We start from the raw sequence: 25,265 nt of genomic DNA on the forward strand, positions 1-25,265 counted from the left end.
TCTTCCAGCAGCTGCTGCGGGAGGAGAGCGCGTGTGTGGAGAGAAGGTAGCAGAAGGGGTGAAGTGCACCGAGAGACACTAGCTTTTACACAGGCTGTAAATCCATTTGTGTGAAAAGGGGAGGGATGTGTGTCACTGTAACTGATGGTGACACGGGCGACCTTCAGAATTCACAAGGACTGATGAGGCTGGTTGGTTGTTGTTCTTTTTAATAATGCTCTCTGAGAGGTGTCTCCACAATGGGAAAGGCAAGGAGTGAAAAGAGCTGGAGACAGAGATCCCCTTCTTAGAAAAGTCCTCCATTGAAATGCTGCCTCGGTTATACCATCCTCTTTCAGAAAAGGTGTCCTGGCCATCTCACCTTCTTCCAAGTAAAACTAGCTTGGAAAGGAACACGAGTGGGTTAGAGGGACAACTACTTCTTACCTTTCTTTTCTTACCACCTTCAAAAACCTGAACCTATCTCCTGGTGCAAAGCTAGCAGGCACCGAAGCAACTCATTCACTGTTATCTACAATTATTTTGATCTGTCCTCCTGCCTGCAGCTCCACAGGTGTTCCTGGAGTTCACACATTATTTTGTCCAGCTGTGGCTGACACATGGAGAGAAGCTCTGCTCTGCCATAACATCGGGGGAATGCTCAGAGCTGCCTGGCCATCTCCAGCATTTTACAGGCAAGAAATAGAAACCACCTAGGAAGCTCCAAGACCAAAAGTAGTGATTTAGGGTTGGGAAGGAGAAGATAAAATAGGGAGAAGAAGCCATGCTAAGGAGAAAGAAGCCTCGTAAGGAAGCAAAGACTCGGCTCCAGGCACCTGGCTCCCCTTTACAAAATTGTTTCTAGCAAAGAGCACTTGTGCCTTCTTACCTGGTCACCTATGCTTGGGCAGTGTCCCTTTCTGTCTCGTGCTAATGGCAGAGAAGGTTCTCAGAACAAGGCTGCTTTGTCCTTGAGTGTTTTCATCTCTTTCTGCTGGCCTCACTCTTTCCATGTGTTCATACCAAATACCCCATGTGGGGTCACCTCCCCATCCCTAGGTCGCTTTCTGGAGAAAGGAGTCCCTCAGCGCTACCTTGGGCCCCCCTTTCTCTTACAGCACAGAAACTTTAGCTCCTTCCCTGCCCCGAATGTAGCTGAGAAGATGCTGTGCAGAGAAGTCCCCTGTGCCTCTTTGTTAACAGCCTACAAGAAGAACGACAACATTTCAGCGCATCAGGGCTGGCAGCTTCCCTCAGCCTGCCATGCCCCCCTTGGCCGTTTCCCCCATTTGGGACACGTGGGTCCATCTCTCGGTGACTGGCTGCACAAATGCAGATTGGGAGCACGTCGCTGCTGGCATAGCTGGAAGAACTGGGTGGGCATTTCCATCCCAGATGCGGCTGGAGGAGGGAGGAGAAGGGTTATCATGGCCATTTCACATTGCAGTAGTCTAAAACCTGTCAGCCTAGAGACAGTATCTTCCCTTGATAAACAAAAGGGGATGCAGGGAAGCTGTTGGAAAGTAGCATAATAAATAAATTATTGGTTTCGCTTGCTCAGACGTCAAGTTTGAGTTCAAGTTCAAAGGGGTTGAACTTCCTTGGCACTTTAGAAGCACCAAACCTTTGAAATGTTAAGGTATTTGCCTTTTAATTCTTGACACTTCTGAACATCAGCAAAAGGCTACTTTTGAGGGGTGGCAGGGTGTTTGAAACATTGATTTTCCTTTTCCCCTCCCCTTCAAAGAATCTGCAGAGCTGTTCCAAGATCATGCTCCATTGTGAATGAGCTCAACACAGCTGTTCTGGGAACGACCTGCTCCAGGAGTGACAGTGGCCTTTCATCCTGTCCCCAGTGTCTTTTTCCCTAAGGAAGGAGAAGTTCTCCTCCAAGCTCAGCGTGAAAGATCCAAGCAATACGCTAAAAGAGAGTAAAGTCAGAGCAGAAAGGGAAACTAGGAAGATGGAGGTGGGGGGAAAAGTGGTGAGGCATTTTCTGTTTGGACTGGGAAAAAAAACCTTTTCAGTTCCACTTGCATTACTGGAAACCATTACACCTGTATCCCAACAGTGTTTCGTTTCTGGAGTAGGACATCCCATCAGTATTTCTTGGTGGATTTTAAACTTCTCCAGACTCATTCTGTGCATGGTTTCCACTTGGGGCTTGTCTGCAGCAAGTCCAATTTGGATTTGTTGTTCCCATCAATGCAGCTCCACTGGTGGTAATAGCAGTATAGATAGCACTCGGCTGCATTATCTAATCCTGCAGGGCTGTGACAGGGTAGTAAAAAATAACAAACTAAAGTGTGCCTACATTAGAGCATTAGTCATTCCTTGTGTGCTACTGGTATTGCTGCAGTGCTGGGGAATTATGGATATGAATTTTCTGTATAAAACTTGGCTCCCTTTCCTATTCAAACTGGCTATTTTTTTTAATTTTTTTTTTAAGGGTAGTTTTATGTTCTTAATCTGTTGCAGATGAGCACAAAGGTTTCGTAATTAAACTTCTGAATTCGGTAGCTTAGCTCAGTAGCCGCTCTTACAATGGTAAGACAGAAAGTGACCGTGCCAGTGTGAGTCTGTGGAAGAAGTGTCCTTAACGTCAACATGTCAAAAAGGCATCCCTGCAGCTCTCTGGAGACTGAAATCTAATGTCAAGGCAGAAGGAAGCAAAGTCTAAGTAAGAGTCGCACTGCTGTCAAAGCGAGTTATCCTACCATATAGGAAAAGGAATTTTAAGAGAATGCACTGGAAAGCAGTGTCCAGATTGAGACATAGATTTGATGGGCTTATTTGACATCTTTAATTCTCCATTGACAATCCAGAAGCTCCCTAAAATGATTTGCAATGTTTTCATGCTGCAAGTAAAAGCTGAATGCGCGCCTCATTAACAGCTCATTAAGTTGTTAATATTGGTCATAAGCAGCCTTTGTACAGCACAATGCTTTATACAGCACCGCAGCTTCTGCTTAGCTCTGGTGTAATTGCCTCTTTTCATCACGTCTCAATGTAGGAAAGATGCTTCTGTCCAAGTAAAAATATCGGGTTTTGATCAGCTGCGCTTGCTTATCTCTGCCACTGCTATTGCTGGGGTGGGTGGTGCTGGGCTGCAATTGCTGTGCGACGTTTTGCTCAGATGATGAACTTCCATCTCACAAACCCAACAATTTGACGTCGATTTTCAGCACTGACTGTAGCCCAAGACAGACAGACTGTCTGTACTCGAATTCATCATCAGGACTCCTGGCTTTGTTCTGCAGTTGGTGCAAGCAGCGGTGGGAGTGGGACGGCAGATTAGCTGTTCTGCTGCAGTGTTATATGGCCTGTGAAGAACTGAGTGTAGGGACATCCCTGCACAGTACACAGAGGGCGGGGGGATGAGAAGCCTGATCGTGTATGCAAAGCCTTACTGAACTAACAGTACAGCTACTCCATTAAAAGCAAAGGAATTAACCTTCCTTTCAAAAACATGAGCAATCAGTAGTAAAGTAAAACAGACCATAAATTGCACCAGTAAAGAAGTGAGGAAGCCCCTGCCTGATAACTCTTATTCAAGCAGACGCAGGCTGGAGTTTGAGTATTTTTGACTAAAAGGTTATATTTGGAGCCAAATTTCTATTTTCTGTAATTGTGCAGTCCTGCTCTGCTTGTTTTCCATCATCCTGGGATATGTGAGCAAAATGCTGTATTTTCATGTGGGTCTCAACTCCTGTGGCTTTACCTCCTCTGTACTGCTTTGCTGTGAAGCCAGCTGTAGAGAAACACAGTTCATTTTCCTTTCTGACATCTGTTTGCTGTATCCATCGTCAATCATAGAACTGGAGGCGGTTCAGGTTGCCTGTTGTAGATTGAAAACAAAAAAGTTGTCATTTTTTCTTATGAAAGTATGAATTGACAGTATTCTAAAACATTGTGGGCACAGCAGCCTGGATGCTGAGATGATACAGGGGGTGTAGGGCCACAGGGATGAACTCAGGGATGCTATGAATGCAAAATAAACAAAGAGGGAGAGAAAACTCTCACTCAGAGCCAAGAAAATGAAATTTAATTTCTCTCTCCCCAGGAGCACAAGATCGCTGTCCTCCATGGGGTTCCCTGCCCATTGCAATCTGAGAATCCTAAATGAATCCCTCGTGGGGGCCAACTCCCCAAACCTGCATTAAAGCCACAGTGAAAGGTTATCGCAGTGGCAGATCTTACCTGCTCAGTTTGATGTTTTTCTGATATAGCCTTTAACATTGGGTATATGGCAAACCCAGTGGCGATTCACCCTAATTATTTGATATGCTCTCTTGACTTTAGTGGCGCATAAGGAGTTGTCGGTGCTTATTAGGCTTTAGTAGGTGCTGTTAGTGAACATTAAGTGGGTGCTTTTGTCAGCTGCCATGAACTTGCGGTATTACAATATTAGAGTGTGGGATTAACAAATTGTAATGAGTGGAACACGACTATAAATGGAGGAGGAGGAGTCTTGGGAACTGGAGAACCTGGAGAAATAGTCTGAAGTAGGTGGTTTTGCCTCTGTCTAATATGTAGACTCTTTTAAGAGAGTTGAGAGCAGTAGTTTCCCACCTGGTGCTGCTCCCAGTGCTCAGGAAGGAGGATCAGGCCAGGGTACCAAATGCTCTGCAGTTCTTCCCCATCCCTTACACCCTTGAACAACCTTTGGTACCTCCTGGGGGGTGAATCCTGCACGCATCGGAGCTGGCATCGCGCTCAGTTAACACGCCTTTCACACTGGGTTAGCTCCGCTAGCTTTAGCAGGGCTCCCCCTGATTTGCATTGATAGAGTGAGAGGGGATTTTAGCTTGTAGTTTATGCCTGTATGTTTGTTTGTGCATACTGAACGCTTGTCAGGCTCTTGCTGTTCCTCCTGGCGGGCCCGTCTCTGCTGACTGATGGGAAGCCTGCCTGTGTGTGATCGTAGCCTTGTTGACACAAAAGAAATAGAGGAAAAAAGCTCGTTTTATTATTTCCCCCCTTTCCAGTTTTACCCACCTGTATGCCCTTTCCAGAGGCAGTCTGATGGTTCTGTAAGGGCTTTACTTTTGGGCCAGGCGCTCTCAGTCCCTTGATGGATAATCTCAGTATATGATGTGATAGCTTATTTTAGGTTTGTATTAGCTAAGTAGAACTGTGGGCTTCGACAAAAGAGAAGTGTGTAGGTTTTGTTTGCAGGCTTTTAGCTATTTTGCAGAACCGCTCTGTGAGGTTTGCCTCGGTGGTAGGCATCGTAATGCAATCACAGTGACTTTTTCTGCATCGCTTAGGTCGTACCTGTCCCATGAAAATCCTGGTTTGGACATGGCTTGTTGGGAAAGCTGAACCCTATATTAAAAGAGTAGTAATCACAGCAACGGTGTTTTCAGCACCGCTGCAAGGAATAGTGAGGGACAGGATGATAATTACTCCTGCTTGAGTCACTTGCCAGTTTATGAAGGTTCTTCATGAATAAGTCATACCTGTGGAGGTTTCCTCCAAACACGATTGCCTCCTCAGTTCAAAAAAATGGCACTGGCAGATAACCTCCTGGAGCCTGGGTCTGTGGAGAGGATACTCCATTTCTAGTCCTTGTTTCATTTCAGTGTTTTTCTGATATGTGCGGTGAATGTCATCTCTCCCTCTTTCCTCCCTCCACCCCTGCCTCCCCCTCATATCTTTGCAGATGCCGAAGACATGCCTGGCCAATGTTGGGAAGCTTCCCAGTACTAAGCAAGGAAGCTGGGGAAGTTACGTTTGGGTATCATTTGCAGCTGCTCTTATTTATGTTTTTTCATTACTTCAATACCCTTAAAAATTTGATGTGGCAAAACACAACTACTGTACTAAGTGTAGTATACAGGAAGGGGACAAAGTGTTTGCCTGCTCAGATAATATGGCACAGAGTAAAGCAGTTGCAGGTGTGCTAGATTCCCAGAGTCCCTACCCTGACAGCTCTTCTCTTTCTCCTCTCCACCAAAGCAGGTTTGTCGGTTTATCTTTCTATTTTTGCATCGATTAGGTTGTGCTCTCTCTTCATCAGTGTTCGTGAGGGTGAGAGGGATGTTGTTCAGGTTCTTCCTGTATTGACTTCCATTGGTCTTTTGTACACTCGGAAATGTTTCAGTATCTTTTACATCGATCTATGCAACCACTGAAATCAACGCACGTATCGCATATATCAACATTGATGAAAACGGGTTATTTCCTACTAAAACCTTGGCTCTTCCAGCTGCTTTAACCTCCTCCTCCACCCAGTAGGAGGTTGGGCTTCTTAAAGATGGGAGAGACCAGATCGCTCCTTTCCTGAGAGTCATTTCAAGTCGCGGGGTGACACAAGCCTGACGAAGTCAATAACTGACAGCCCATTTGGGTTTGGTGCCACATTGTCAGGCCTGAATAGATGGGCAGGGACACCCGGATCTGGTGTCAGCAATTGGAGTAGCATCGGAGGGGTTAAGACCCCCAGCCTTTGCATGTGGATCTGCCTCTTGCTGAGTCTGGAATACACCCAAACAACCCCAGAAAGTGCATGCCTGGCAAGGAGCACGTACTTCCATCACAAAATGTAGCCTAGCTAAAAACAGCCAGAAATTGGTGGAAAACATCTTTCACATTCTAAATATAGCTTAGGCTGCTTTGTCACAGCGGAAAGCAGCTTCACAGTAGCTGTTTTTGAAGCACAATTAACTAATTGTTATTGAACTAATCAGCATCACTCACGCAGCATTCCTGATGGCACAGAGGTGCTGCTGCACAGGGGAAGCGTTCCTTGTTCCTCGCTCCCACCTCTCATTCCCAGACACTGGAAGGAAATGGCCAATAAGCCCTGAATATTTTCCTCTCACGCTGCTTTTGCTGGGTGGAAGGAGTGACTGCGAACATCTGCAGACAGACCTTTTTGTTCTTTCTGGGGAGGTACCATCCTTGCATTCCTTCTCTAAGCCCGTACTGCAAGAAAACCCCTTGCGTTTTGCTTTGCCCGAGCTGCAGATCAGTCTTGCTGTTTTATCTTGTGACCTTCTGTTTGTTGTGTTGTGTTTGGCTTTTATAATCCACTTAACTGTTGCTTATCTACGCCATAACTTGAGGGCAGCGGCTGCAACGGGAGAAGAAACAATCTGTTCTCTGTGCCACTGCAGGGATATAACTCCAATAAGGCGAGGATGGTTTAGGCTAGATATCTAAAGAAAAAAAAAATAAACAGAGTTCTTTTAGGAGTTATTAAAATAGGGATATGCAGCAGAGTTTGTGTGGGGATGGCAGGGGAATCTGGAAAGAGGTCAGTGGTTGAGATTACGCAAACATCTGACCAGCTGAGCTGATCCTGGTGTGACACGGGAGGATGGATGTCTGAGCCCTCTCCAAATCCTTTCCAGCTCTGTTTTCCATGACTGCATGCACCAGAAATCGGTGTATAAACTTGGGAGGTGCAGCGTGTGCAAGCTTTAATCGTCAGCATGTGCTACACGGAATACTGTTGTGCCTTCTCCCTTGCTGTAACTCACTAGGTAGATGAGGTTACAGCCCATACATCAGAACATGCTGCAGCCACTCGTCCATTATAATGTGCAGACATACAGATTGGAGGCTTTTTCGGCCCGGAGCCGTCTCTTTGTTCTGTGTTTATGCAACACATTGTGCAGTGAGATTCTGGCCTCTAGGTGCTAACACCAAAATGCAAATATATTGATTACCGGTTAATAAAAGCAGGCATGTTCACAAAGGCGTGCTTTGATGAACTGGGGGGGAAATGCTTGCTAGATAGGAATGGATCAGAGGTCTTTACAAAACAGAAATTTGCTTGGGATTGTTTGGAACAGTAGGATCAAGCTGATGCACAGAAAATCTTCCGTCTCTTTCACTGCATTTTCCTCCTCATTTTTTTGCCTGCATGTTTATTTAAATGGCACAAGTATGGGGGAATCTTGTCCCAGACTTGTCTGTGAATTTCCTGACATAATACTGGCATTACAAAAACAATTAGAAAATCAGTAGAGGATAAATCCTTTGCTACCCAGAAATCAGAGCAGATGTAAGAGCAGCAAGGAGCGCTTCATAAAAACGGTTATTAAGTTTACCCAATGAATCACTAGGATTTGTAGCCTACCTGTGCTACAGAGCGTCGTGGCAACTGTCACTAAGAAAAGGAATAGTGGTTTCATATTGATGAAAAGCTCTCCGTGCCGCACAGCCCAGAGAGCAAATATCCCAGGGAAGCAGCGAGGAAAACTAAGGAGAACCTTCAGCAATTCACGGAGCTCCGGTGCGGGCAGGCCACTGGGGATTTTAAGCACCTTCTCTTTAAAGGTTATAAGCGTTTGCAAGCTCAAATTGCCTGCAGTGTGAGAAGAGGCTGTTCAGTACGACTGGAAAATGAGGGCAGTGATTTGTTTAAATGTGGGTTTAGATGTATAACTTTATTTATGGGCTCATTTTGACACTCAGACTGCATTTCCAGATAGATTTCTTGTCTTGATACGATTCTGCCAACATCATCCCACTTCACAGTTGTTATTTTTTTACTAATTACCATACAACCTGCTCAGCCTTTCTCCTTGTTTTGGCTGAGGGAGAGTTTCAAGGAGACAATCTCAAAGGTGAATTGATCAGATAAGAAATGTTTACAAATATCTGCGTGAGATTCCAAGGTAGAATATGTGCATAGAATTAGACTTCGTGAATGCATACCACTTTTTTTTTTTTTTTTTTTTTTTCCCAGGGAAAGTGAAATGCTTTCCACCTGCCAAGAGCTGAGTTTGGACCCTCAGGGGTCTGTGTCACTCCTGCTATAGTTGGTAATGTCACTGACACCTAAAGCAGTGTGAGGTATGCAGCTTTAACCTTGCTTTTTATGTATTCGGGATTTCAACAGCCATGAAAAAATTCAGAGCTCCAGTAATCTCGAACTGCATTCCTAGAAGGTAAAAGCCTTTTGCATTCACCTTTAAAATGTGCTTGCTTTTATTGGCACAGGCTGCCCATGCATTCAGTGAATGGTTTGGGGTTTCAAACAGGTAGAGTCTTCAGGGACATGTTCCCTCCTTTCTAAGTATTTCATTCCGCCCTTAATGTAATGTGCTGTCTGCACAGAGCCACATCAAGCGTCAGCAGCACTTTTCTGCTGTCCCTTGCTGTCAACAAGAAATCTATGCTTAGAAGAGGAGGGACACATCAGCCTTTGAAAGTTGAACAGAGGGACAGACTCACAGGGCACAAACCCAAACAATTTACGTCTCATGGAGGCTCTGGGGTAGCAAAGAGAAATGTCTTTTTCCACACTGTCTGGATTATTTTTTTTCCTCCCATCAAATTTTCCAGTGCCATGCCAGCAAAAGTGCAGCTCCAGCAGTGAGCGTGTCAGTGGAGAATGATCGCTGGCCCTTTTTGGCCATTATGTTTCTTAAACGTGCTTCAAAAAGGGGTTGAGGAAAAGTGGTGTTTTTCTAGCGGCCAGCTGCACGTGCTGGCTCCTCTAATGGTTGCATCTCAGAAGCGACAATTGTTGCAGGCTGGCACATAGGATCCAAAGCAAAATGCTCTTGTAGATGCTGCTTCAGACCTGGGTATTGAGAGCACTTGGAAGCTGTCAGCTCAGGACAGACTGCGGTGTCGCTACCTAGAAAGAAAATACATTGCTAAAGTGATCCATTTTCTTCTGTGATGGTACATATCCTTGTTTCCCTGAGCGTGTCATCATCTGCAAATCTCTGAGATGTATTTTCAGGTTTGGACTGCGTGGTCAGGTTGGCCCTGTGCTCTGATGTGAGCTGTGAAAGTCTCAAAATCTGGAGGTTTTTGGTCCTTAGCAGAGCAGCACTACGTCGCATTGAACGCAGCCAGCCAGCTGCTGCCTTTGCTGCTCTGCACCCCTGCGAACAAGCTGTATTTTACTGATTGTCACTGTCACCTCATGTATTTACTACATCCAGCTGAAAAAGAAACGGAAAAAAATATAATAAACAAATAGTTTTAACTAAGCACAGGGATAAAGGCTATTTTCAATTTTGCCTTCCACATTTTAATTGTAGAGCGATAATTTTGCAATAGAGTTGCCGATGGCAAACAGGCAAAAGACATTAACTTTATTTATGTTTTGGATTATTAATGTGGCTGTTAAAATTCCTCCAGTTAGTTTTGATTGAATTGTTTTTTTTGTGCGATTCTGTCGTTTAATGGAGCGGTAAATAAGAATTTCTGATAATGAGCCCAAGCATCTGTCACAACAACCTGGCGCTGGTTATTAACATTTCCATTAACGGCAGGGTGGGCAGTGATAATATGGAAACCACACAGTTAGAACAAAATAAATAGTTGGTGTCAGGCTGAGTGGGTGTTACTTACTATTTTATTTTATAACTGTGAGGGGAAGGAGTATTGGTAGAAAAGTGTGACTTATGAAGGTCATTCTCTCTAAAGAAAGAAGTCTCCAGAGGAACAGATAACCGGGGCTATCTAACTTGCGTAGTGAATGTTTTATCACTTCTATTTATGGCCCGTAAGGGGACAGAGAGGAAAGCGGCAGCTTTCTCAGGTGGCTTGGGTGAAGGCTGTGGCATCGTGAACGCAGAGGAAGGGGAAGCGTGCCCTTTGCCCTGCTTTTCTCTCCTTGCTTCTGGAGTCTGAACAGGGCACACTTTGGCACCTTTTCTGTAAACAGACATTTGCTGGTCGACGAAGACCTGCCGGAGACAGAGGCAGCAGGCCAGGAAAAGAGCCTGTCCTTGCTAGCTGCTGAGGAGGAAAATCCACCTGCACCAAGCCGGATCCCGGCAAAGGGAAGGATGGCCTGACCCAGGCGCACTCCAAGATTAGTTTTCGAGCACAGTGCAGTGCGAAGAAGAGATGGCAGCAGGAGCCAAAGGTGGCCAGCGTGTGTGCACCAGGGTGTAATGAAAGCAGAGCTAACGAGGAATGTGCTGAATGTCTTTGTGTCATCCATAAAATATGAGTTGAATTGATTAGCATCTGATGGGGTTTGCATGTAATTTTAGACACCGTTTCAGCCGTGGGTCTTGGAGCCTGGCAAATGGGCTGCTTTCCAGGCTGGGTGCAGAGTCGGGGCTGGGGGCTGCCTCGCCCCCTGATACTGCCAGAAGCACCGTGTCCCTGCTGAGGGCCAGCCCCAAACCATACCGTAGGGTGAAGACAAAGTTCTCTATTCTTTTCCAAGGTGGCTGGCTAAATTGAGTTGATTCAATGTCTTACCCAATCCGTGTGGGATGGAACGTCACCACCTCCGGAGGCTCCTCGGTCCACGTGTGCTGGGACATCCCTGCGATACAGATGCCTCCAGGGCTGACTCTTTTAGCTGGCTTGTGGCGTGAACAGGGTCTATCCTGGGTCCTTCAGCAAATGGCAGACTGCAACCTGGATGTGAATAGTTCTGCTTGTCACTATTAATTCTGCTGTTCTCCTTCCTCTCTAGCACCAGCGTTGGCCCCACAGAACATCCAAGTGAACTCCCTTTCTGCAAGCCAGCTGGAGCTCACCTGGGACCCCCCTCCTGCCGACAGCCAAAACGGGAACATCCAAGGCTACAAGGCAATCCTCCTGTTTCTACTAGTTTCATTTATCTTACTTGGCATTTCTGTTACTTGTGAGATAGCAGTACAAACTGCGGTTGCCCTCGCTGCATAAGGCAAAACAGCATTCAGACCACAGTACGGCAATGGCACTAAATTCCAAAACCAAACGAAAGAAAATGAGATTGTGGGGGGAGAAAAGGAAAAGTGTGTTGCTATTTGTGGAGGAGAGCGTGGAGAAAGAGTATGCAGAGAATTAGGCAGCTCCACTTACACAGGCGACATATCTGCTCCAAAAAGCAACAGGCGCACAAGAGCTAGGGGCAAGAAATGCACTGAAGAAAATTAACTGAGCTTTCTACCAAATGTTAAAAGCCATTAGGAAAAGCAGAACTTTCTCCAAGCTAGGATCCTGAGCCAGGTCAGATTTCGGAAGACTTATTTCATTTGCTTAACTTTAACAAAATTAAATCATAGTATTAATTGCATTTGGTCCATAGGAGATGAGCACGTTGCAAAGGCATGTTGTTTACCTTCTCCAGGATGAGAATGGACCCTCAGAGAGTGGAAATGGGCAAGTCTACAAACACTAGAGCTTGGCTGGGGTTCAGTGTCTGGCTCTGCCTCTCTCCATGAATTTAGGTCCATAAGCAAAGAAAAGCCAAGCCAATGCGAATAATCTGGCATCCCTTCCTGGCAGCAACAAGCATCCTTATATATCAATTCATGTTCTTTTCCTTTTGTACGTATATAGATGGCTCTAACAGCTTGGCTTGTAGAGCCAAGGTGGAGCCTTGCCTTGGCGCATTCTCTCAACTTTCTGGCTTGCTTTGGCCTGTTGTAACACTCTCGCTGCCAGGCCTGTCCAATAAGTAGGGCTGGCATCACTTGTCCTCTTGGAAACAACTTCTCCGAAGCCTAATTTTATGGCTTCAGGATAAAAATTATGTAAGGGAAGGGCAGGGAAAAGTACCTCAAGGAACTTTAGGGGAAGTCTTTATTACCCTCTTCAGGAAGGCATTTGCCTGGCTGTCCTGTGAGCACAAATGGGGAACCCATTGTGTGCACGCAGAGGTGCATTATGGAGCATCGTATCACGATGCCAGTGCTGACAGAGGCTAGCATTTCAGGGAGAATTTAAAAACTGGCCTCTCATCGCTGAACTCTGGCAGTACGTACCTGCTGTCATTAGGCCATATTCTTCAGCCTCTGCTCTATTTTTGAGTGATGTATTCAGCTACATGGTCACTGGACTCGGGGGAGTTTCCCAAAGGAAAAGATTGGGCACATGGTGAAAAGCATTAGTATCCCATTTATCCAGAGCAAGACCTCACCATCTTCCTGATCTTTTAGAGCTGCAGTGCCCAGATATTTTCTACGTGTATGCCATACTAAAACATCTCACTGTCCCAACAGATTTATTACTGGGAGAGTGACATCCAAAATGACACGGAGAAAGTGAAGGTCCTTTTCCTCCCAGAGACAACTGTCCGGCTCAAGAACCTGACGAGCCACACGCAGTACATGGTTTGCATCTCCGCGTTCAACGCGGCCGGGGACGGCCCCAGGAGCAGCCCCTCGCAGGGCAGGACGCACCAGGCGGGTAGGGGACCGTCCTCGTGTCTCAGAGCGCAGGCGTGGTGATGGCTGGCACGGAACTGAGGCTGAGGGAAACGGAGGGATGCAGGAGGGCGCTGGTGTTTGGAGTTAGCTTTTGGATGGCTCTTTACGTTGTAATGGGCTTGGAGGGGGGAAAAAAGGGGTCAAATAAGTGGACCCTGTGGGAAGGGAGAGATGCAGTGGAAACGGGAATGGATTAGCAGAAGGGCCAGTCCCTTCACAAGCTGGTCCAGAAGGAAACGGTCTGTGGGTCTTTCTGGCCTCTGCTGTCATATCTGAAAATGTGTAGGAACTCATCTCCAGCGCCTGGAAATTGCCCAAACAGTCCTGTGAGAGAATCACTGTGCTTTTTATAGTTCCTCTTTTTTTTTTTTTTTTTTTTTTTTTATTTTTATTTTGATTTTTTTAAAGCTGGATCAGCAGCTGCTCAGTCAGACTGAGCTGTCTCTGTGCTGGACGTGACCGAAGTGGGAGAGCTCCAGCACAGGGGGAAGGCGATGCCCTTGGAGGTGGCTATGGAGAGGGGGGGTGCACTCAGGCTGTACGCACATGTAGCACCCTTCTGAGGGTCTTTCCCTTTGGTGTCCTGTCTCCTTGCTTCCTTTTGAGGCTCAGCTTTGCAGCTGGGTGGCTGATTTTTTTTTAGGACAGGCTGGGTTTCTGCAGGACGTTTGGATACAATTGACAAATCCTCTTCTCAGTTTATTTCCTTTAGATTTAGGCTGGGCAGATAAACGGATGTTTTATAATATATATGTATATCAGATTGACTACTCCTCCTGCAATTCAATCTCTTTGTAATCCTTCCAGCACCCAGTGCTCCCAGCTTCTTGGCGTTCTCTGAAATCACTTGCACGACACTCAATGTGTCTTGGGGCGAGCCGACAGCAGCAAATGGAGTCCTACAGGGTTATCGAGTAGTCTATGAGCCTTTGGCTCCTGTCCAGGGTAAGAAAGACCTCCGATCATACATATTCATGGAGAAATGACAGAAAAGTACTGTAATATTTTTTATCTCTGCCCAATTTCCCACTTGTTCTCTGCTGTTTTCCAAGAGAAGCCAGGTGGCAGAGGGTAAGTAAAACAATTCCACTTTTGCCAGAAGTGTTCAGCAAACTATAATATTGTGGAATATAGCTTTTTCGTCTGTCCTCTCTCATTTTCTTGCACAAACTATATTCTGTGTGATTTGAAAAGTCATTTTACAGCCATTGTTACCTGGTATGGGCAAAGAGGAAACTCAGCCTGAGTGCTGATTGTTTCCCTGCTTTACGCTTTGGAATTGCTGAGTAGGCTCCATCCCAGAAAAGTCATCAGACACATTTGTGTTGCTTATCACATCATGTGTCACTTCTGTTATTGCAAAGATTGCCCGGGCATCAAATGTGCTAGTCATCACTGGTACCGCTGCCACTTTTGACAGGGGAGAATAACTGTGATAGAGATTTAGTTGTGTCTGTTTACACGGAGTTTTCAAGCAGCATTTTTAACCCAGCACTAGATTTCAGCTAGACCACGACAACGTGGTGACCACAAATGTTTCATTAATTTGCCAGAACAGCAACAGAGAAGGATTTGGCAATTTCAATGAAAACAAATTTAAATTTATTCCAAAGGTGAATTAGAAAAAAATTACAAAGTTTGTGGATGGTCTTATTAATATTTTTATATTCCTGGTAGATCGCCAATAGTTCAATAGGATGTCCAACTTTGGCAGTGTGACAGCAGGGAGAGTAATTTCAGCCATTGCCAATCCATTTTAAACTCTTTTCCAAAGAAATAAGGGTATCAATCTTTTGTATTTGCTGCTTCAGTAAGGAATAAAGATCTATATTGTCTGAATATCCATGTCTCATGCACTGAGAAAGTTATATTCAGGAATGAAAACACGAGAATAAAAGCACTTTCAGCCTTTACGGCTGGCAGGTCTGAGCACAAAGAGCTAATGCAGAAAGCATTTCTAATTCTGACCAAGAAATGTGCACAGGGTATGCAGGAGGTTCAGGCTGTTCGGGCATTTCCTGCCTTTTCTTCATTCCTACACAATGTTTAAGAATACAGGTTTTCCCCTGAAAATATGGAAGTGTCAGATCATGTTTTCTCTGCATGCATTTGACTTAACATCCTCAGAATCTTTGTTTTGTTTTCTTCTTTTCCCCACCTCATCCTGTGCTGTCTGTGGCTCTGGCTTGTCTCTGTTTCCCCTGTAGAAGATTTCTGATGCGAGCAGGGAGGTTATGGAGGGCTTTTCCTCAGATTCTAAATTTTTTTACTATATTTGTTTTCCAGTTTCTATCCATTTGCTGTTGTGCCAACCATTTCATTTCAGTAAATATATTTATTCTCCTGCCGTGGTAAGCAATCCCTCCCTTGATGCCATCATTTTCCCATGATAGAAAAGTCATGCTCCGTTATTTAGAGAGCAAGGCAGAGCCAAACTCATTTGAGGATGGAGCACGTAATGGTGCTGAGCGCAGGCAGCAAGGCTTGCGGGGCCAGCAGCTGCCAGATCCCACGATCCCAGAGGATCCCTCCAGCCCCGGGTCTCATGTTCCTCCATGCCAGCACTGCAGTGCAGCAACACGGATGGACCAGACCCACTGGAGCTTTTCTCCTGCATCTTTTGATTTTGCACCCATTTGTGGGTTTCAGCTAAGCATCCTTACCTTTTTGACACCTCCTGCCTTCCCCCTTGCAAGCCACCGCTTAAAACCTGCACGTTTTGCAAAACTTTCTAACAGCAGTCTGTTCTTTAGCACAGTTTTCTCCTGGTTTGACCTTTTTATTGTTTAAGCTTTACAGTGTTATGTTTTACACAATAATAGACAACAAAATTGCCCTGGAGCCTTTTTTAACAGTTCCTTTTTTTTTTTTTTTTTTTTGAACATAACTTCAAAATGACAAATGCTTCCTGATTTGTCTCAGAGAAATGAAATAGTACACCTAGGGAAGGAGAGAGCATTTTTACTGCCTCCTCGTTAACCAAGGAAAGATTCTCTGAGTTGTAAATTGTATCTGGGAGAAAACTTTGAACACAAATTGCTTGGACATTATTCTTTATTTAACTGATAAAACCTGAAAGCATCATCTTGATTTGCATAAAATAAGCATCTGGATTGAAAAACATCTTCCTTCTGCATTTTTCTGGAAGAATAAACTAGCAAGCAGCCTTCTCTCGTGGGAAAAAGGTTCTCCCACTTCCTAGCTTCTTGGTTTGAAATGGGTTATGTGCATCTACAGCACCAGAAGAATGCCAAAAGGACTCTGTAAATTCAAACTTTCTGTTCTGTAAAATATTTTATACATCAAATCCTTTCCATTGACTTACTTTTAGAAAATGTCAGTGAAAACTAGATTTTTTTGGTTCCGAAGCACTTACTGCTGCTCTGCCCTTTCCTCAGCAATGAGAATGTAAACATGATGCTAGCTATGAACCTTGAAGGATGCAGCACTGTTTTTAATTCACCCCTGTAAGAAAAACTCCTAGGGTGAGAAGGGTGAAACTCAAGTCATGACTTCAGCTCGTGCAAGCTAATAGTGCTTTGATGGCATCCCCTGTTGCGGTGGCATTTATACCCACAAGCGCCCTGTGAGGCACACGTCCTGCGTTCTGTATGCACCTGGCAGTGGTGGAAAGGACAGGACGAGATGAAGGGGAAAAGGCTGGCCCTTGTTTCATCCTCCAAGCAATGGTGCGGGTTACTTGGCAAAAAAGCAGCGGAGAAATGCTCACTTAGGAGCAATCTGCAACATGCAGTCCTCTTCGTTTACCTCCTCCTTTCTTTCCAGAGTAATTAGTGAAGTTGCGTGTAGTCTCTTGGCAATTTCCCAGTTGTGTTGTAAGGTTTTTTTCTTGTCAGTACCCACTTATCAAGCTTAAACTCTAATTATACTTATCAGTGCTGAAAATTGGCTATTATCACTACTTAAACTCCTGCTAATTGTAAGAAATACTTTCTTAGCAAACTGTTAGATAATTTTACTTACCATCTAGATGTAATAAGCTTCACTTGATCTCTTTTTTTTATTTTATTTTTTTTGCATCGCAACCTTCTCTTATTTGCCTATCTGCGTGGCTGTTCCAGGAGTAAGCAAGGTGGTGACCGTGGACATTAAAGGGAACTGGCAACGCTGGTTGAAGGTCCGAGATCTCACCAAGGGCATAACCTATTTGTTCAGAGTGCAAGCCCGAACCATTGCCTATGGACCTGAACTGCAAGCCAACATCACAGCTGGGCCAGCAGAAGGTAAGTGGAACCATAAACGCATGTCGCGAGCCAGAGCAGTTACACAAACGTGGACCAACAGCGGCGAATAGTGCACTCAGGGCTTCACATGAATTTCCAAGCCAAGGAGAAGTTGGGTCACAGGAGCTCAGGACATGATTCAGTGGGTTTCACAAGTGCCCATGAAAAACGTGTTTCCTTTTTTCCTGAAATCTGGAAGCCTGATGTGAATAAACAAAACAGCGTGAATAAATCATAACGCAAACAGGCTAGCCAGGGATTTCAAAGCTGCAGCCTGACAGCACGGTGAGTAATTCTGACTGTACTGCTCTGCAGTGGAGTCAGAACTGGAATAGCTCTGCCGAAACCAGCAGAAGTTCCTGGATGTAAAACCTGGAGGAATTTACAATTATTCTCTCCTGACACTTTGGCTTCTGCAGAGGGAGAGGTCTGTGAATTTGCTGGTATGTCAAGAGAAGCTACAGACTGGATGGCAGCATTCCCTGCCTAGTTCAGTGTCTGTACCAAAAGAGTTGGGTTTCTTATTTGATCAGTGTTTTTTGAAAACCAGATAATCATAACAAAGTAAATGTTCTGCTACGATACCAGCCTGTCCAGTAAATCACAGAGCATCACTGCAATGGTTCTGGTTTTTGCTTCTTTTCCAGCTCAGGGAAATACTTGCTCCCTCCGTCAGGGCCAGGTGTGGCAGTTCCACCCTTCTAGGTGCCAACGAGCTTTCATTTTATCACAGAGCTCTCCATCACCATTGTCCGGGACAGCAGCACCGTGGATCCACAGTCTGACTCTCCTGCCTCACCACCGGCAGGATAAAGGAGGAGTTCTCTCTAACGTGGCTGTGGCTTCTTCCCAAGGGGATGGGCAGGCAGCTGTCCCCAGGAACCTCTCCCTGAAACTCAGAGGCTGGTCTTACCTCTGAAGTCCGAAACAGCAGTGGCAACGTGCAAACACTGCAGAGATGCTAAAGGTTGACATGAGAGTGGGGTTTCTTTTCCCTTCTTAACACAAGCACCTGTAAAACTCAGGTAACTGCTGGTGCTGGTACCTAAAAGATTAGGTCAATAGCCCATTGAGCTGGTTTATGTCACGTGTATGTTGACCAGTACTGCTAGGTGTTTATTTTTTACCTATATCAGTATAAGAATATAATACTGCCGTCCATCTCCGATAGCACCGCTTCCTATTCTCTTTTCATCCTTCAGGGTCTCCCGGCTCCCCTCAGGAAATTCTGGTGACAAAATCTGCTTCTGGGCTGACGTTGCAATGGACTGAGGGAGATTCAGGAGAAAAACCCACAACTGGCTACATTATAGAGGCACGACCCTCAGGTAAGGCATGGGAAACACTGCGAGCTTGATGCCACGAGTTTCCCTTCCTTCAGCCCACGCCAAAAGCCATCCTGCAGCTGAGAGGCTGGTGGTTGTCCCAGTAAGACAATGGGATTTTGTGAGAGAACACTGTTGCCAGCCAGTATTAAATGGTTGCTGGTTTATTACGTGGTTTAACAGACTTTCTCCTGTTTAGGAGTAGTCACAGAAAATTACCCTGAGTGCTCTAGCTTTCGCTGTGCTACATCACTGGTAAATCATCCTACTGATGAGCTAATATAGTTAATAATTAAAACTCACTTAAATGCTTACAGCATCTTTCATGCCCAAGGACTAACCAGTACTTGCAAGCTGTATTTTGAGGATCACGGATAGAAGTCTGACCTCTTCTGGAGCAGAACACCACAGCTAATTACTGTTTCTCAGTTGATAATAGGGCCAGCACCTTGGCACCACATACACATCACTTTCCCCATTTGTTCTGCAGGCAGGATGCTTGCAATGGGAGGACAGGAATCCCCTCATCACTACAGTTTTTCCCAGCACTTTCCCAGAGCTCCTTTCCTTCTGGGATTTGCATCATACTGAAGCTGCTCTCTGCTTTTTCCAGAATATTTTCCCACTTGGACAAGGTCATTTTAAAAGAAGGCATACGCTCCAGCCTGTCCGCAGCCTCTCCCCGTCGGTACCCCTTGCAAATTCCATAAGCGCATGCTTTCTGGTAGCCAAGTCATTAAGAAAAACCAGTGAGCGCTGCCAGACCCCTGCATAACCTGACGTGGTCATTTCCCTCCCCTCTGACAGAGAACCTTGCTAACTGTTTGCCAAGTGCAGTTTTCCAGCCAGTGATGCATCTACCAGATACTTGTTTCGCGTGGGCCGTGTTTGAATGTCACGATGTCAAAAGCTTTGCTGAAGTCAGGATAGATGATGTCTGCTCTTTCTCCTCTATTGACAAGGTCTGCTGCCCTGTCACGGAAGGAAATTAGACATGATTTATACTTGATATATCCATGTTGGCTGCTTGTTCTTCCCTTTTTTACTTCTAGATGCTTGCACATTGCTTGATTATATATTGATTAAATGAACGTTTATCTGTTTGATATATAAAGGATCCTGTTTCTTGTATGTGTCTTGAATGTAAGGTTGCATTTAAAACAGATTAATTATGTGTAACCATACCTGTAACAAAATTATTGCCTGTGTTTCTGTGGTCATCTCTGAAGATGATGCCATGAGGCATTTTCCATACCTGCATCTGATAGAATTTGCTCCGTAGTGAGGCTCTGCTGTGACCTTAAAATTTCTTCCTTATTTCTGTCATTTAACCTGACAGTTGTTCTCAAAACCAAAGGCAAGGAAAATGTGTACCTTCTCATAGCACCGGAGTTTCCCAAAGAGAGCAAGATTTTTTTTTAATTAGAGGCATGACAGCACCGTGCTTCTGTTTCACTTACATCAGCGTATCGATTTCTGCCCTTATTTCTTCATAGGTAGAAAATACTGTCTTATTTGAACAGCATTGTTTAGATAGCAAGTTAAACCAAAGCGGTTCATTGAAGTTCACTTATCAGCTTACATTTCCCCTGAACAGGTTTTTTGGACTCAGGGTATTTTACAGGGAAGCCTGCAGCCCATGCACGGATTATCTGCAAGCTGGAAATGCAACTCGTGTGAGTGGTGACATTGCAGGCTCCTCTGCTTTTCCTGGGCTTGTCTCACCGTTGGATGTGAACAAACATTTTACAGTTCATGGCTAAGGGTGTAGGATTTGTGATCCACTCTTTTTGAGTAGGAAGAAAATAGTCCCTCCAAGGCAGGTCTGAGCTGCATTAACCCAGGGTCACTTCTGCTGGCCCCACTCCACTGATCCTGGAAACACACAGAAGTCTTATTCTCCTGCTCTTGCAACCTGACTGTTGAGGCATTTAATTCCTCTTCAGATTATTTTAATCCTATTCATGCTGCTATAGCAAATGAACTAGGCATTTGTATGCTGGATTCTCATCCTTCGTTCTGGTTGCAGCTGTAGGAAGCGTGAAATGTGATCCAGGAGAGAAGACAGACTAATTGGAACATTTGCTTATTTCACCCAACCGGCGGCTTCCTTTTTGTGCCGCTTTTTTTCCTCATCTCTGCATGGAGGAGTTTGAAATCTGAATTACAAGCTTAACAAAAGCAGGGAACTAATTCCTTCTGTCAGGGCTGGTCATTCAGAGCAGCTTCTGTTTTAATATCGTTCTAAAAATTTGCTTCTGCACGTTGATTTATAAGGGTAGTAGAGCATGGATTGGAGCAACCTTTGTTTTTAAGGAGTTGTTGTCCAAGAGAAGAGCAGTTGACTTGTGCCCTTCACATAAAGTCAAGGAAGGGAAAGATATTCATCCTTCTGAGATCAAAAAGGGGCACGGAACAGACAGATGAAAAGCATTAGCTTGTTGCCAATATTTAAATGCAATACCACTACCTTAGTGTTTCACATCTCAAGTGTCATCTATTATAGGCCTCATTACCCCAAACATTAAATGCTGTATCATCTCGTTTTCCCTGCTGTAGCTCCCTGCCAAGACTCTTCCATCAGAGCAGGAGGGTGGCTTTCTGTCAGAGATGGCAAACCCTACCCCCTTTTGTCGCTTCCCTTTGAATTTTTCAGTGTCCTGCTGTGTCTCCCAGGGCTCCGGCTGCCCCGCTGGGTTCAGCGATGGTGGCAGCAGGCAGCTGAGATTGTTCATTTGATCTCCCCGTTTCTCTCCCAGATTTATGGAAGGTGACCAGGCTGACTACCTCCTCTGCATTTTGAATATACCCAGACACCGGGATGGCACAGGCGAACCAATATTTTTTCCAGGGTGATCTGTGCTAGAGGAAGACATTACAAAAACAGAAGAATTTTTTCTTTTCCTTCACCTTCTCTGTCCCTGGAGAAATAGATTCCAGTTTAGCTCCTTGTGCATTACAAGAAATGCAATTAAGCAGCCTCTGTCACCGCCATCGTAAGCACTCCCGAGACATCAGCTAGGCTGGCTAAGGAACAGGTATTAGATCATGGCCTCAGTTTTTACGTACAGCGGAAAAGACAGATATGGCACGATGCTGTTAAGATTCCTAGTGGGCTCAAAGGAGTGGAGAAACTGGTTTCACCCCTCTTTTCCCAACCCCACGCCACAGCCAAGGCTCCTCTCTCTGTACCATGCTTTAATGGGGGGCATGCAGCCGGTAAAGTACCGAGCATCCTCACACAGACTTGCCTTCCCAGTTATCCCCTGTCTCTAAAGGAGGTGCTTCTGCAGAATGCCCTGGGGTCACTGCCAGGAGCACAGGGATCTATAACTGCCAGCAGAGACCTTCGTGTGTGTATTGGCTCGCTGCGGTGTTGCCTTGCTGCAGCACGGCCGTGTTGGCATTCTGGAAATCTGCCTCATCCAGCCATCGAATCGTTTAGGTTGGAAGAGACCTTTAAGATCATCGAGTCCAACCATTAGCCCAGCACTGGCAAATCCACCACTAAACCATGCCCCTAAGCAAGCACCACATCTACGTATCTTTTAAATCCCTCCAGGGATGGTGACTCCACCACTGCCCTGGGCAGCCTGTTCCAGTGCTTGACAGCCCTTTGGGTTGTGTCACTTCAGGAAAAGCCTCCAAACCAGGACAAGCCGATACAGATTTCCTCTTCTGCCTCCTCTCCCCATCAGACGTTTTGGACTGCGTTTGTTTTTCCCAAGCAGGGGGTGACTTAAGCCTGGTGGGGGGGAGTGGCATCTTAACATGTTCCTAATATTTCTAGCACCATGGCTGGCATGAACAGGCCAGTAAACCTCAGGTTAGCCACAAATCATGAGCTTAGGACACAGACTAGTCGGGGAAGTGTTTTCTTTTGCTCCCCCAGGTGATGAGTTCTATAAAGGCGGCAGGCATTTTGGGGAGAACCCATTTACTTGGAGTGGGAATCGTCCTTCCCGCAAATGCTGGTTTTCGCTTCCCACACCGTGAGGGCAGATCTCACTTTAGTTTCCTTTCTGGTGTCTTGAGTCATGTTTTTCTGTTTTCTTCCTTTTCTATTTATTTTTAAACAAATGTGGGAGCGCAGTGTCAAACATGGACACCGACCAGCCCAAGTCAGTAAATTCAAAGTGAAGGGTGCAGCTGCATTGCCGGCAGCTGCCGGGGGGCTTTGGTCCGCTCCTGCTCGCAGACGACGTGCCGAGGCTGACAGTTTGTCAGCCTTCACTTCCCATTCTTGTCCTTTCGCTGGTCTGCACGGCCATCCAGCCCTTTGCCTCTGACTAACACATCCACGTTTTAATTTTGTCCTCTGTAGGAGGAACGCTACTTGCGTTCAGCCAGCCCTTAACTCTCAACAGCTTCTCCCCTCGTAAACCTCCTAATGTGTAATTAGGATGAAGTTTTACGGCACGGGTCTCCTCTCGCTCCAGGAGGGGAAGGCTGGTGTTTGAGACCCAAATAACTTGACAGCTTTCCATCTCCCCAGCCGCAGCATGGTGGTTGTTTGTTAGTGGCCTGAGTTAGCAGAGCCAGGAGCCTTCATTACTGACTGACAGGTTGATTCAGCATGGAGACCCCGATTAACTGCCTGTGAAGCCTGGCCGGCCCCTGGGTGCTCGCACAGCTGCAGCCCACGGCGCAGCTCCTCACCACCACGGGTGGGCTGGGGCAGGGGGCTGGAGGTGGGTGCACCTTCCCCATCAGTCAGCTCCTCTCCCCAGGCATGTGCCTCACTCCCAAACGGGGCGGAGGAGTCAAGGCGGGGAGATAAAGCTCAGCTCTCATGTCAGCGGGAAATAAGGCTGGGGCAGGGTCTGCTGAAGCGTTGCTAGAAACAAGAAACAAAGTAAAACGGGGTTTTTGGAGGAGCCCTCCCCTTTCCGTGACATATTTAGGCCTGTTTTAAGAGGCTGAGTGCCCAGTGAAAGGCGATGTGAAATGAGGAGAAGGACAGATATTACTGCAGGAAGAGCATCTGCGAGCAGTGCGGGCGCATCCCCGTGCAGCTGTGCTGCCTCCCTCAGACAGTGGCCAGGGCAGGCTGCGCCTCGCGCCTCATGGCGGGAGCCCGGCGATGCAAACTTTGCTTTCCTTGGCGGTTTCTATGAGTTAATACCCACCTGATAGCCCAACCATGCTCTTTCCTCCTTAAACTAAGTGGAAAATACTGTGTACAGTGTGCTAACGATTTTCTACTGAACTTAAAGGCCAATCTTGGATATCACAAGTGACCTTCTAATGAATTCTCTTTCAGCTGAACTTCTAACATTTAGAGCAAACCTAGTTTTGAGGGATGGGGAAGAGATGGAGTGTATGAATTCACAAGCGTGTGTTCAATATTTAATATCAAAGTTCACCACTGAAATAAAACACTTTTTTTAGTTTGGAGATACCTGATCGCGATCTCTCTCTACAAAGTGAGGACTGAATGTTCCGGATGGAGATGAGATAAATTAATTGAGGCTCTGGAATTAAAAATCTTCTTGGCCAGGTCTTGGGAAGCCACAGACTACACCATGCGTAGCACTGGGTTGGAGTCAGCAGGGGGGAAGACATAAGGATGTCCCCTGTTTCAGGTCGCCACCCTGTAGACTTCTGATGGCTGTAACTGCACCAGCACCTCTCTGGGATCCCAAGGATCACGCCCTGGGTCCTATCTTGGCCAAGCCCTGATTCCTACCCCAGAAAAACAGTTTGGGCAAAGATTCTTTCAATGACTGAGAGCGTGGTGGGCCGGAGAAGTTAAGGCCACCAGCTGGAGCATCTCTGAGCCCCTGTGAGACAGGAATCCTGCTGAAGGAACATCTGCCAGCAGCCTTTGCTGCCCCACACCACCGCCACCGTAGCCAAGGGGACAGAGAGGTGGCAATGCGATGTTGACTTCTCAAGGGTAGTTTTCCCGACTTACTACAAGCTTTACAGAGTGGTTAAATTTACACTTCTTGGTCTGCTGGATATTCTGCACTGTGCACCCTGATAGGTTTGAGAAAATGAGTGAGAAAGTGTCTGTGTGAGCAGTTGTGTTTGTTGCAATGAGTACGGAACATTCATTTTTATTGTTGCCTTTTCTTCCCCCGTTTAAGTGGCTTTCAATGCAAACAAATTGCTTTTCAGACAATTCACAATGGGCTCAAATTCTCTTATTGCTGTTTACAAATGTGTTTATGAAAGCTCAGGCAATTCTAGCAATTATGGCAATATTTTATAGTCTGAGATGCATCTTCCTAGTACTGGTGGTTGCAACAATCTGACTTTGAAAATGTATCCCTCACTCCACCCTCTTCGGAGAAACTAAATCCCAAGCTCCTTTTTTATTACGTTGTAAGTTTACGTGGTAGAAATAATCTAGCCTTCTATTGCCCTGTAAAAGGGAAGTCAATATTTTATCTCTTGTTTTATAGCCATTGTAATATCCAACTAATACATAACAATGGTACATTATGATAACTTCATTATACTCTGATCATGCTGGTGAATAATGTATTGGTCTGAATTTTAAGCATGACGGAAAAATTACCGATTTTTATTGTTCTTTGGTATTTCTCAAATGTACCTGGCGCAATAACATTTCAGCCTGCTTT

At 45.6% G+C, this 25,265-nt stretch overlaps 1 protein-coding gene across 4 annotated transcripts in view; it reads left to right on the plus strand.

Moving 5' to 3' along the window:
• SDK1 (sidekick cell adhesion molecule 1) overlaps positions 1-25,265 on the plus strand; it is a 418,908-nt gene that overhangs the window by 373,528 nt on the left and 20,115 nt on the right. For all 4 annotated transcript variants that reach the window (XM_040591242.1, XM_040591243.1, XM_040591241.1 and 1 more), the window contains 5 exons: positions 11,387-11,502; positions 12,900-13,086; positions 13,914-14,051; positions 17,189-17,350; positions 18,553-18,678. In XM_040591242.1, coding sequence (XP_040447176.1) covers positions 11,387-11,502; positions 12,900-13,086; positions 13,914-14,051; positions 17,189-17,350; positions 18,553-18,678 — 729 coding nt within the window. The remainder of the gene's footprint in view (positions 1-11,386; positions 11,503-12,899; positions 13,087-13,913; positions 14,052-17,188; positions 17,351-18,552; positions 18,679-25,265) is intronic.

Source organism: Falco naumanni, chromosome 4 (genome assembly GCF_017639655.2).
Source record: "Falco naumanni isolate bFalNau1 chromosome 4, bFalNau1.pat, whole genome shotgun sequence".
Taxonomy (NCBI): Eukaryota; Metazoa; Chordata; class Aves; order Falconiformes; family Falconidae; genus Falco; species Falco naumanni.